Genomic DNA, 13,129 nt, shown 5'->3' on the forward strand with positions numbered 1-13,129 from the left:
GGAACATTCTAAGGCTCAATACTGCTGCCATTCAAGTCAATGGGAGTTTTCCTACTAATTTCAAAGGCAGCAAGATTGGGCCTTTATTTAGGCCATGTCTACACTATAGCTGTTACAGTGGCACAACTGTGGCGCTGCAGCTATGCCACTGTAGCACCATAGTACAGACACTTCTTACATTAACGAAAGAGGTTTTTCTATTGATGTAATTAATCCATCTATCTGAGAGGCAGCAGCTCAATCGTTGAAATAATTTCTTCCTTTGACCTGGCTGGGTCTTCACTGGGAATTAGGTTGACCACACTATGGCACACACGGAGTGAAATTTTTCACAGCCAGGAGTGACGTAGCTTGGTTGATCTAATTTTTAAACGTCAACTGAGCCTTACTCTGAACTCAACGGGAGCTCTCTCTGGAGTCATCCAGTCCCCAATAGATGAATAATTTTTAGTTGTTATACAAGGAGGATTTTCCCAACCTCAGACAAAGCACTTCTGAAAGCCACAACCACTCCAATCTGGCTAACAAATAATACTTCCCTTTTTTGTATCAGCCTCCTGTGACTTTTAGTAATGAATAAAAGTCTTTAGTTATTACAAGGAAATCCAAAAGACCTTCCCTTCCTCTCTGGATTGTGCTTTTATAAAATGAACCCTAGAGATGTGATTCTGAAAGTCTTCTGCATGTGGAATCCCTTTTTAAGCCCATATGAGCTTTCCCCACACAGAGGGCTTACAGGAGCAAAGCCTAAATCAGATGGTAATTAATGTTATTAATTTTATTTTTAATTTGCAATAAAGTCAGGCCAGTGCCAAGTGAAAATTTGCAGAGACTCAGTCAGGAAAACATTTTTTTCTAATCGGGTGTAATGTTCTGTACCCAGAGACCTAATTTTCCCTCAAAAATCAGCATTTGGATCAGCAAAACTCACAGCTTATGAGCCCAGATTCAAGAGTAATAAACTGGCCTCAATTCAGCTGAGTGGTCTGGAAAGAATTCTGTGCCTGACAGTAACATTTCACCCAGATGCTTCTTCCCAGAACAATTAAAGATCTCTTGCTGATACTGCCCTTCTTGTCCCTCGTCTTCAACCCACAGACACTCACTTTTCTTTCACACATTTGAACTAATTCCATGGAAGGAAGGAAGGAAGGAAGGAAGGAAGGAAGGAAGGAAAGTGCAAGAAGAAATATAAAGTGAAAAAGAGATTCTGGGCCAGATTTGCTCTCATTTATAACAGTGTAAAACCAAAATAACTTCCTTTAAGTCAGGAGTTACTCCATATTTATATATCAGAGGGGTAGCCGTGTTAGTCTGGATCTGTAAAAGCAACAAAGAGTCCTGTGGCACCTTATAGACTAAAAGACGTATTGGAGCATGAGCTTTCGTGGGTGAATACCCATTTCGTCGGATGCATGTCCATATTTATACTTGGCTCAAAATCTGCATCTAGATATGGATTAAATAGACAACGAACTCATGTGAGCATTTTTCCTCTCAAGTGCATTGGACTCCAACACAGGATCGTAACTATCTGTCCTTATCTTTGGAACTTACCTTCCACTGAGACCTTGAACCTTCTTTGTGTTTGCATCATAGCAGAGACAGAAACAGGCCAAACCTATGCCAGTACTGCACGGTTCAGTGAAATTTAAGGCAGCAGCTATAGCCACAGCAGCATCTACGGTATTGCCACCATTCTTTAAAATGTCTGCAAGAGAGAAGCCTGTTAAAATCTGATAGACGTCTCAGAATTTCCTTCATAGTGCAGGGGAAAATCACAGCCACGCTTAAAATAAAGAGTCTAGTAAACACCAATTTAGCAGTCACAGAACCAAAGGATTAGATGGGAGTATTTTTATGTGCAAAGTAGAATCCCCTAACTCAGGGCTTTTCAAACTTCCTTGCACCGCGACCCACTTCTGACAACAAAAATTACTACATGACCGCATGAGGGGGAGACTGAAGCCTGAGCCCGCCTGAGCCCTGACACCCTGGGTGCGGGAGCCAAAGCCGAAGCCCAAGGGCCTCAGCCCCAGGCAAGGGGCCTGTAACCTGAGCCTGTCACCCAGGGCTGAAACCCTTGGGCTTCAGCTTGGGCCCTGGGCCTCAGCAAGTCTAAGCCAGCCCCGGCAACCCCATTAAAATGAGGTCGCAATCTACTTTGGGGTCCCGACCCACAGTTGAGAACCGCTGCCCTAACTGTTCAACAATAAAAATTCTGAAAACTGTTTTCTTATTTTAAAAAAAGGTTTTGTTCCTTAGAAAGATAGAAATGCTAGGAACTAATTTCTAAAACAAAAATATGAGAATACTGGCAAGTGGGGAGAGGAGAGGAGACTGAGAGAACATAAGAAACAACATAAACATCCATCAGAAACTCAGAACAATACAAGGGGTGAAATCGTGCCTCCACTGAACTCAATAGAATTTTGTCATTGACTTCAATGGGGTTGTATTTCATCTACAGAGCTTAAGGAACAGATAACAGAGCCTCTTGTGTTTTACTCATCCAGGGCTTTATATTAGTGGTTCTCAAATGCTTTCATTTATACCAGTTCATTAGAGGAAATCCTCTTGTGGACCATCTCCCCATCCTCCATCTTCCCAGCATCAATATGAAAAGAACTCTGTAGACCATCAGAAAAGATCCTACAAAAAGATCCTACAAGTGTCCCTGGGGGACACTTTATGGAGGTACATTCCATATTGCTACATGCCACTGAAATTTACTATGCCACAATGAACATTGTACCGCTCTGAGGATACATGATGTTGTTAAGCTCCTGCAACATGAATAACTCCAGAAAGAACAGGAAATTTACATGAGACTGAAAATGTTGACAATAGCCAATTACATTTTCTCTGAGGGAGATGAAAGACTTAATTTTGTTCCTCTAGTGAATGATCGAGTAGAAATGTTAAGCAGTTTCATGTAAATGTTTCTCCTGTTTAAAGCAAAGAAAACCATTTTTTATATCCTGCTCTGGCAATATGTCTGACTCCATCATGTTGAATGGAAAGAGAAAAACTAAATTATACCAGGCAAGAGGACTGAGACATTAAACAGATAGCTGCTGGGCTCTGACACTGATGAGAACCATGTTTGTGAGTGAATTTGTAACTAGCCAGACACAAAATCAGGGAAATGATTCTGATTTTTTTATAGGAATGGGTTATGACAAAATTGTAGTCATAAAACAAGCATTTAAGAAAGCATGTGATCACGCGCACACACACACAAATGTTTTACATCTAACCCTAAATGTAACAGATTTTCCATCTCTATTGTTTCTGATTTAGCCACTAGGTGAAATATCACCTATTATTGCTAATCCATTCTATTGTTATTCCAGTAATACACAGAGTTCAGAATCAGGATTGAGGCTTCTTTATGTTAAAAATGTACAAGCCTGGAGTAGAAAACACAGTCCATACCTCAAAGAATTTACAAGCTAAATAATAAAGATGCAACAAGTGAGTATAACAACAACAAAAAGGTGTTTACATATGCACAGCTAGATGGTTTTGAATCAATTTGTATATTAACAAATTAGAGAAACATCTGAAAGTCCTACTGCCCAGCTACCTGGCTGTTATTAGTTGGCAATTTCCTATAGAATAGGGGTTCCCAAACTTGGTTGGCAGCTTGTTCAGGATAAGCCCCTGGCTGGCCGGGAGACACTTTGTTTACCTGAGCGTCTGCAGATACGGTTCTCAGCTCTCTGTGGCCGCGGTTCACCGTTCTGGGCCAATGGGAGCTCTGGAAAGTGGCGCAGGCTGGGCCACCGCTTACCACAGCTCTCATTGGCCAGGAATGGTGAACCGCGGCCACAGGGAACTGCAAGTGGCTGTACCTGCAGATGCTCAGGTAAACAAAGTGTCTCACGGCCCTCCAGGGGCTTACCCTGAACAAGCCATGAACCAAGTTTGGGAACCCCTACTATAGAGCTACGCAGGTTTTAAGGGTAGCCACTTTATAAGTCAGTTCATCAAAGATGTTTGGCATGGTGGCTGGCCCCTTTAAAAAGAGTCAGAGTCCAGTCTATCCATGACAGGCTTTTATAAGGAGAACAAGCCTTTCTTGGCCCATCTGTAGTAATTAACTGCCTAGGTGGCTGGTTGGCAGCTAAGTGACTAAGGAGCACCTGTACTTGATAAAAGGCTTCCAGAGGTTAGTTAAGAGGGAGTGTTCCTAGCAGAAGAGGAGAATTATGAAGAGCTGCTAGAGAGACAGGCTCAGAAAGATTGCTGATGCTGTGCTTTCCCAATGCTAGGCTGGACGGCTGATTTACTAGCACAGAGCCCAAGAGGAGGGCTGTGAAACTTTTCAGAACAAGAAGGGTAAGCCTGCCTGGCTTGTAGTAAGCAGGCCCAGGACTGCCAGACTCCTGAACTTGAGAGAGAAGGCCTGTGGGAATTAGCACCCAGGCTCCCAGAAGGATGAACTTCAGGGACTAAAACAATTGTACCCTAAATAAGAATGAACAACTTAAGTCCTGTGTAGCGGGAAGCTTGTCTGGGAGAGAATCATTGTGAGATTGCACAGGAGAGGGTTCCAGGAAGACTTTCTATAATGTTTTCTTATAAAATATCTTCACTGGTAATGGAACAGGAAGTCCTCTGTATTGTGCAGTTTTGTTTTTAAAACTATGGGCCAACATACAGTCAGACAGCTAATGCTCAGGTTCCCAGATGCTAAAATGATGGGTGTGGAATAAGACATTAAAGATCATCTTCCCCATCTGCTCTGCTTCCTTGCCTCAGTGCTAATATGAAGGGGCCATCCACTCCAGGGCTAACAACTATTTACTAGTAGTTTGGTCCCTAAACCAGCTCAGTCTTCAATGATAATAAGAACTAGACCCAATTTCTGTGATGTTTTCTATGAATGGAAATCATCTCCACTAGGGGCTGAGTCAAACCAACCAAACATGTCCCTTAGAGCACTGTCTGCTCTAGCTAGGCCCTACCTAGAGCATTTGTCTTTTCTATCTATAAAGGTTCCCCCAGCCTATTTCTTCTTTTAAATATTCTGAACACATCTGCTTTCCTATGTTCAAGCATGATGCTATTAATGTGTAACTCTTAAAAATATCTGTCTGAAACGACACCTGTCACAGACCCTTATCTGACCAGAAATGTCAAGAACAAAGGTTAAACAAGATATAGGGGAGGTGGTGCATGTTGCCAGCCTCTGCTGTAGGAAGTGGCTGGGGGTAATCTAATGGTTAGTGGAGCCCACTGCAAGGGGAAAGCTAGTGATATCTGGCTTTCCCCTACAGACAATTTTATCCCATTGACTGTCCTCCATATGCTTCACTATGATAGCATCCCGTCTTGCCCTATGAGAACATCAATCCCATACATGATCATCTTCCCCATACCCATGTTGTCTAGTAACCTGTATGACCCCTGCCCTGAATATAACTGGCCTCCATTATGGCTTCCCCTTCTGTGATAAACACCTCCACTTCTAATATGTGGCCCCTTCCCTCAAACATCCCTGTGTATGCTCCCCTCCTTTGTGAGCTGTGCAGAAATGGGCCCTTGGCCTGGTTCACCAATGAGGAGAAATGGGGTCTATCTCTGTGTTTACACATGCGCATTGTCTTGTTATGTGGGTGCCTAAAAGCCTGTGTTCCCTATTGACCTGATCCTTCCCCCTACTGAAGAACAGGTTGGCAAGAAGGGAGGAATGGTCCTTTGCCCCTCCAAGAGGCAAACCAATTACCTCTACTTCCCACCCAACCAAATCCCCTTATTGCCTAAACTGAAATGATGCCACAAATAGGGAAAGCTGTTGCCATGTGTACCTATTTTTAAAAAATTATTTCAAAATATGACACTACCCCCAGTTATTTTATGCAGATTTCCTTCGGTATTTCCTTTTTTTTTTCTTCCTATATATAACTTTTCAACAGCACAGGCCTAAATGGGTTGGGTTTTGGTGCTGGTACGCACCTTTGGTCCCAGACATACTCCCACTGAAGTCAATGGCAAAACTCATAGGCTGTATAGCTGGGGAGGGAAGGGGAGAATAACCACCCTGGACATGGCCCAACCATTTTTTGGCCAGGCCAAACATGAGTGGTGCTGTGACTCGGTGTGTGGTATTGCAGTACCACTCATTCAAATTGGGATTGGCCACCCTTCCATCATGATGGAGTAGCACGTGGGCCAAATTTGAATGAGTGAGTGTTGTGACCTGGCGCATGGGATCAGTGGTGCTGTGACCCTGTGTGACAGGTTGCAATACCACTCACGCCACCCAATCTGGAGGGGATGGGTGTTGGAGGTCAGGCTGTTGGGGGTGGGGAGGGGAGGTTAACAGGGAAAGAGGAGGGTCAGGTGTGGTAGGGGGGCAAACCTAGGATGCTCTGCAGCCCCTGACAAAACTCCCATTGACTTCAGTGGGATCAGAAGCAGGCGCTGAGGCAATCTGTGAACTCGTGACACATAGTGAAATTCAAACAACACACAGTGAATGGCTACAGAAACTATGGGGCTGATTTTTCACAAGTGCTGAATACCCATAACTTCAGCTGAAGTCAAAGCAGTAGCAAGTACTCAGTTCCCCTGAAACTCAGGTCATAATTGCACAAATAGTACAATCATCTTGAGATCCGAGTTTAAAAAATGTGGGTTATGATGCGAGAACTGACAGTTTGCTACATTTTTTTTTAAAGTGTGAAGTACGATTTTCTTTCTCCATCTATTCAATCATAGAACCAAAAGACTATTCCTAAGACCAGTATTTGTTGCAGGGAGCTGATTCCAAGCAACACAACCACTGATACAAACCACTGGGGATCTTTGCAAACAGAACTTAAGCTATGACATCGCCTCCAGGCCAATAAATGTATGTTTAGTCCAACAGAAAATCTAAAAACAAAACAAAAACACGCACCCACCCATTAGAGAGCTGATGACTGAACACAAATCTATCTGTGGTCATCTCTATTAATAAACAGGCAAAATCTTAGTACCTGCTCTCTTATATTTTAACTTACACACTGTAATAGTATTTTTGCCTGTCACATTTCCAGCTATGCTCAAAACTGCACAGCTGTATCCAATTGACTGCAATTAGAATTTTTTGAATAAGTCTAGTTAGATTATTTATTCAACAACTACATTTTTATCTCTGAACAGATTGTGGTTTCTCAAACTTGTTCTTCATTTTAAATTATTTGCAAAAATAACCTTGTGAATAATGCTAGGTCTGTAACTTGTCTGTATATCGTTCATTTTTTAGACCAGGGGTCGGCAACCTTTCAGAAGTGCTGTGCCGAGTCTTCATTTAGTCACTCTAATTTAAGGTTTCGCGTGCCAGTGATACGTTAACATTTTTAGAAGGTCTCTTTCTATAAGTCTATAATATATAACTAAACTATTGTTGTGTGTAAAGTAAATAAGGTTTTTAAAATGTTTAAGAATCTTCATTTAAAATTAAATTAAAATGCAGAGCCCCCCAGACCAGTGGCCAGGATCCAGGCAGCGTGAGTGCCACTGAAAATCAGCTTGTGTGCCGCCTTCGGCATATGTGCCATAGGTTGCCTACCCCTGCTTTAGACCAATATGCCAACCCTTAGCTGTTTTAGGTGGACACACAAGTTGTGTAATATGTTTCCACCTCCTCAGTAGAGAGCATAACTCTTTTCAGAATCAGGTTCCCAGTGTTGAAAACCTGCAAATTTAAGTAATAATTGTGTGACAATTAGCCTGTAGACTTTATTCCAACAAGCTACTAATATAACTGAGGCCATAAGCGTCCTAGAGTTTGGCTAACAAGACCAGACACCGAGTTAAAGCAGTATGGATTTAAAAAAAACCTTGCAAGGGCTCATTCCCCTCAACCATAGCACACAGGCCAGCCTCTAACTAATGCTTGCATAAAACTTTCCCCGTGGCGAGGTTATTCCCTAACTACCTCCTGTGTGGCTTCTTGTCCTTTCCCTTGGAGAAGCTGTACTGCTGGAGCAGATTCCAGCCTAGCTGGACCACATGGCTCCACTCTGGTATGGCAGGCCCCAGCATCACAAGTCTGAAGGGTGCTGTCCATTGCTGGGGTGAGGGCTGCCTTATGCTGCGCTGCCTTCTCCAGCAGAGGCCTGGTGCATGGGCAGAGACAGGGTAAACCCCTCAGCGCGTCCACACTCAGTCTGGGCAGAAGCTTCGTGCCGCCTCTCCCAGCTTGCTGCTGCAGCGGTGAAGGGAAGGGAGGCCCTGGGCATGAGGGACTGCGGGGCTGATAGTAAGTGGCTGCAGGGAGGAGGGCGCAGGCGAGATGCCAGGCCACTCTGCCCCATGCTGCGTGTGGGACGGGCCTGGGGAGCATCCAGCCAGGCCCTCGCACACTGGGATCCTGCATGGATAGCAGGGCCAGAGGGCAGGGTGAGCCCCGGCAGTTGGAGCACTCACTCTAGCGCCTCGAGCCGCAGCCGGCGGCCCTTCCCTCCCTTCATGGGCTGCTGCAGTCCCCTGGGGCAGGGAGCAAAGGGCTGGTGCTCTTCACATGACAGAGCAGGTGCAGAGTGTCCAAGGAAGCTTGAGTATCCCTGGTGCAAACTAGAGCTGTCACTTCCCGAGGCCCCCCATCCCACTGACTGCCCCTGGAACAAGCTAGGGCCAGACTAGAGACCTGCCAATGGGACCCCCAAATCAGGTGCCCAGAAAGGACAAGTGCAGCCAGAGAAAAATAACTGATTTGACTTGGTCTGTTTGGAAAAACCTTCATTAGAACATGGGTTTTGGTAGGGTTCTTTGCAGACCGTTGGAGAGAGATCAGGTAAATTAGCTCACTCGGGTTCTTTTTTTATTTAAAGACAAAACAGCCCAACAGAGAAAGGAAATGTGCTCCAGTAGCACAACTGGTTAGTGCACAGTAATTATAGTGCTGTGGAGTGACGCTGGTGTTGTGAGTTCAAGTCTCACTTAGCACATCAGTTTGGAGAAGGGGGTAACTCAGTGGTTTGAGCATTGGCCTACTAAACTCAGGCTTATGAGTTCAATTATTAAGGGGGCCATCTGGGGCAAAAAACTGTCTGGGGATTGGTCCTGCTTTGAGCAGGGGGTTGGACTAGATGACCTTCTGACCCTGATATTCTATGAAAGGATTAATGCTTTATTTCCCAGATTGGTAAAGTCTGGCAGCATTCAAATCTGTTCTGAAATTATGAGTTACACACAGGGTTAAACACATAATTAACTCATGTACAACGATGGAAAGTTACACATACTTTTTGATCAATTTCTTACCTTGTTTTGAATATAGCTTTCCAGAAGTCGGCAAACCCAGAGACGACATGCTTCAGCACTAGGCTGGTACAGATTGCATATCAGTACAGCCTCCACAAAATCATCTGTCATCGTCTGTGTGAGCTGTATCTAGCGCATTGTCATATTTGGCAAGCTTTAACAGAACATGCAGCCCTCTGACAGGTTCTACATGTACAGGGAACTGGGGGAGCATACAGTTCACGGTAAGCTTAGCATAAGTAAAAAGCATGCTGGGAATGTGATTCAGAGTTACACACTGTTATCATAAGTAAAAAGAATACAAAGCCTTCTAGAAATATATATTGGCTAACAGTTTTAACTGACTGAAGTTTTCTAGTGCAGTCATGTACTGAGGATCGCTTAATGCTTAGAATTTATCTCGATAACACACTTCCCCCACTAAGAGCTTGTCTATACCACAGCAAGAAGTTATTTTTAGAATTTGGTGCTAACATTTTTTTAAACACAACATGCCCTGTCTATGCTAGATATACAGTTGTCTTTTAAAATCAGTGTTTGCCAAAGAAAAAAAGGGAAGTTGGCAGGGAAACAATTGCCAAGAACCAAATAAAGTATTGCAAACATTTGAGATTATAAAAATAAAGTTCTGAACAATTACATCCCAGTGCCCTTCTAACTCATGTTACTGTTCAGATCCAGTTATGGTGAGTTTGGCTCATAGCAACAGAGTGAGATGGCAAAAGGGAATATTTTGTCATATGTTGCTTGTGCATTGAGAACAAGAATATATCATCAGGATGCTTGTTTGCAAAAAGCAGGACAGGATTGAAGCAAAATTAGGTTTTCATTTTGTGGTATCAGCATTCGGGATATTTTCACTCACTCTCAAGGAATCTCTTGCTTCTGAATATGGTATTTCTCTCTGAAGTACAGTTCAATCAGGAGGACAATTTTAGATGCGTGGGTATGTTGCTACATGTACAATATATAGGATCTTTTGAGGCGGCTTCAATGATGAACCTTGATCCATTATTTTGAAATGTTTTCATTACTTATCCTTAACCTTTTCCTGTTGCTCACAGAGCCCTGATGAGTCCAACATAAATATATATGCTAATCTGCCTTTAAAAGAATTCAGGAAACTTCTGCTCTGGCTCTGAACTGAGGGCATGAACCTTAAAAGAATACTGTGCTCTAAGATGGCCATATGCTCTTTCCCATTACATAGCACAAAGGGACGTGCAATGTAGCAACTAGTTACCAAAAGTCTGGGAATTTCCTATGTGAGTAAGCAGTCTCTCAGTGCCAAGCTCCAGCAAGAAATACAATGTACACTAATCAGGCAAAGGCACGGGAAACCCACAAATCTGCTGCCCCCATGTGAAGTTGAAGGTCATGTATGATTGACTCATGGATTGCCTAATCCTGGCCTCATGTTCCAAAAAGACACCCAGATTTGGAAAGAATGTTGGTTACAGCAGAAAGCAAGACCCTCTTCTAGGGCACATGAGTCCGCCCTTTGCTGTGGAAAAACAAGAATGAGTTTGGAGTTCTGCTTTTTAGCTCAGTCTGGATGTCACTTAGCCTTAATGTATTCCTGCTCACGGGGAGTCATAACTGAACACGTAGGGGCTGGCAACAGTGGAGCCAACCAAGGCCTTGCATAAATTCACATTTAGATGAAGAGTGAAGTCAGTTCAAGTCATTCAGTAAGCAGCTGGAACAGAAATATAAGGGGTCTGATCATGCTAGTTGGCCTGCAGGGTTATTGACATAGAGGGGGAGCAGGAGAAATGGTGTCCCCTTTTTTTTTTGGTAAGGTCAGCATCCTCAATCTGGACCTGGAGTAGAAGATTTGGGATTGTTGTTAGAGGAGAGGGTTTGTCAGGAATCCCAACAAAAGTTTTATCATGGCATCTGCCTTTGAGTCACATGTCAACTGGGGGGAGGGTTGTTGAAAGCAACGCAATTTATACCTTTGTTCCTCTCTGCCATGCCAGCATTCACAGCTGGGTGGAAAAGAGTCGTACTCTTGTATTGTTGTTACTGTAGCACCGAGCAGTCCCAGTCAGGGGCCAGGGGAGCTAACTGCTGTACAAACACAGAACAAAAAGATAGTCCAAGCTCCAAAGTGCTCACAATCTGGGGGGGGTAGCTCAGTGGTTTGAGCATTGGCCTGCTAAACCCAGGGTTGTGAGCTCAATCCTTGAGGCCCCCATTTAAGGACCTGGGGCAACAATCTGTCTGGGGATTGGTCCCCCTTTGAGCAGGCAGTTGGACTAGATGACCTGTTATTCTAAAAGATAACAGAGGGTTACAGACAGGCCAATGGGGGAGTACAGAGAGACAGTGATAGTCAACATGTTAGGCAGTGGGCTCTGCCACTAGCAGCCAAAACTGACAAGTTTTGCCTCAGTTTCACGCCCAAGGGCAGGTTTGAGTAGGGATTTGAGGTGGATAATACGGTAGCTGTGTGAATATTTATGGGGAGCTTCTCCCAAAAGTGAGCGGCAGCATGGGTGAAAACACAAAGGTGCTTGTTTAAAAATTTAACAAGTGGGCCATGGAGGCTGACGTGGGCTGAACGCAAGCAGGGGCTAACCTCTGGATACTGAATGAGAGCCAATAGGTAGGGTGGGGATAGGTTGTGAAGGGCCTTGAAAGTGAGGACAAGGGGCATGGCTGCACAAACAATTAGTTTGTGGCAAGCTGGGGTGTGAATCTATTTGCAGGATCCTGCTGCAGACTAATTATCTATGTGCACCTTGTTGATGCATATTAACAGCTTGTTAATGTACTTTGATATAGTCCTCTTTGAAACAGGACAAGAGCACAGCAGGCTAGTGCAGGCTAGATTCACACCCCAGCTGGCTGCAAACTAAGGGTATGTCTACACTGCACAGTTGTCACCAAAACTTTTGTCTTTCACCCACAGGAACTTTACCCCTGTGAAAGACAAAAGTTTCACCCCACCCCTGTGAAAGACAAAAGTTTCACCCCACCCCTGTGAAAGACAAAAGTTTTGCCAACACAAGCGGCAGTGTGAATGCAGCTTTATCTGACGACAAAGCTTATGCCGCTCACAGGGCTGGAAGTATTTTGTCATTCACACTCGCTGACTTTTAGTGACAAGGCTGTGTCGACACAGCCTTGTTGCTAAAAGCTCCATAGTGTAGATAAGCCCTAAATATTCATGTAAACAAGCCCATGGAGCTTAGAGTTGATACAATAGAGAAAAGGGAGGTAGTGAAGGGATGCAAAGAGAGGAGGGGTGATGCAGTCAAAGTGAAGGGCTAGCAAAATGATCTTAGTAGCAGCAGCATTCTGCTGGGATATCAGTGGGGCAAGATTACACGCGAAGGACCAGACAGAAGGATGTTGCAGGAAATGAGATGTGAGATGAGCACAGGCAAGAGTTTTTAGGTGTGTGGAGGGATAGGAAAGACTGTGTCTCAGCAATGTTATACAGACAGAATCTGCAAGTCTTAGACATACTTGGATGTAAGGCCTTAGGGGGCCTAGTTGAAGATGGCACCCAGGTTATAGCCTGAGCGACAAGTGCAATGACCCCCAAAACTTTACAAAAAAATAGATTTGCTCCATCTACAGTAGCTGTGTGCTGTCTGACCATCTGCGCCCATTGTACTATCTGAATTACACACACCCTCCACCAATGGGGAATGACATGAAAGTCAGTGTAATGTGGTGGAGGGGAGGAGAGTGGAGACTTTACACTTTGGAATTTCCTGCCTGTGAAGGCAGTTGGCAGGCTGCAGAAACCCATGGCGACTCTGTCTAAACCAGGGGCGAACAAACTTTTTGGCCTGAGGGTCACATCGGGTTTCGTAAAGTGTATGGAGAGCCGGTTAGGGGAGGGGGTCATGGT

At 44.2% G+C, this 13,129-nt stretch overlaps 1 protein-coding gene across 1 annotated transcript in view; it reads right to left on the bottom strand.

Moving 5' to 3' along the window:
• The window catches only part of LOC123376837 (glutathione hydrolase-like YwrD proenzyme), a 30,956-nt gene extending 21,591 nt beyond the window's left edge, over nucleotides 1-9,365 (bottom strand). Inside the window, 2 exon segments of the mRNA XM_045029079.1 lie at nucleotides 1,558-1,711; nucleotides 9,262-9,365. Coding sequence (XP_044885014.1) covers nucleotides 1,558-1,711; nucleotides 9,262-9,310 — 203 coding nt within the window. The 5' untranslated portion in view covers nucleotides 9,311-9,365.
• Nucleotides 9,366-13,129: the final 3,764 nt, after the last annotated feature.

The sequence above is a fragment of the Mauremys mutica genome, chromosome 9, assembly GCF_020497125.1.
Source record: "Mauremys mutica isolate MM-2020 ecotype Southern chromosome 9, ASM2049712v1, whole genome shotgun sequence".
Classification (NCBI taxonomy): Eukaryota; Metazoa; Chordata; order Testudines; family Geoemydidae; genus Mauremys; species Mauremys mutica.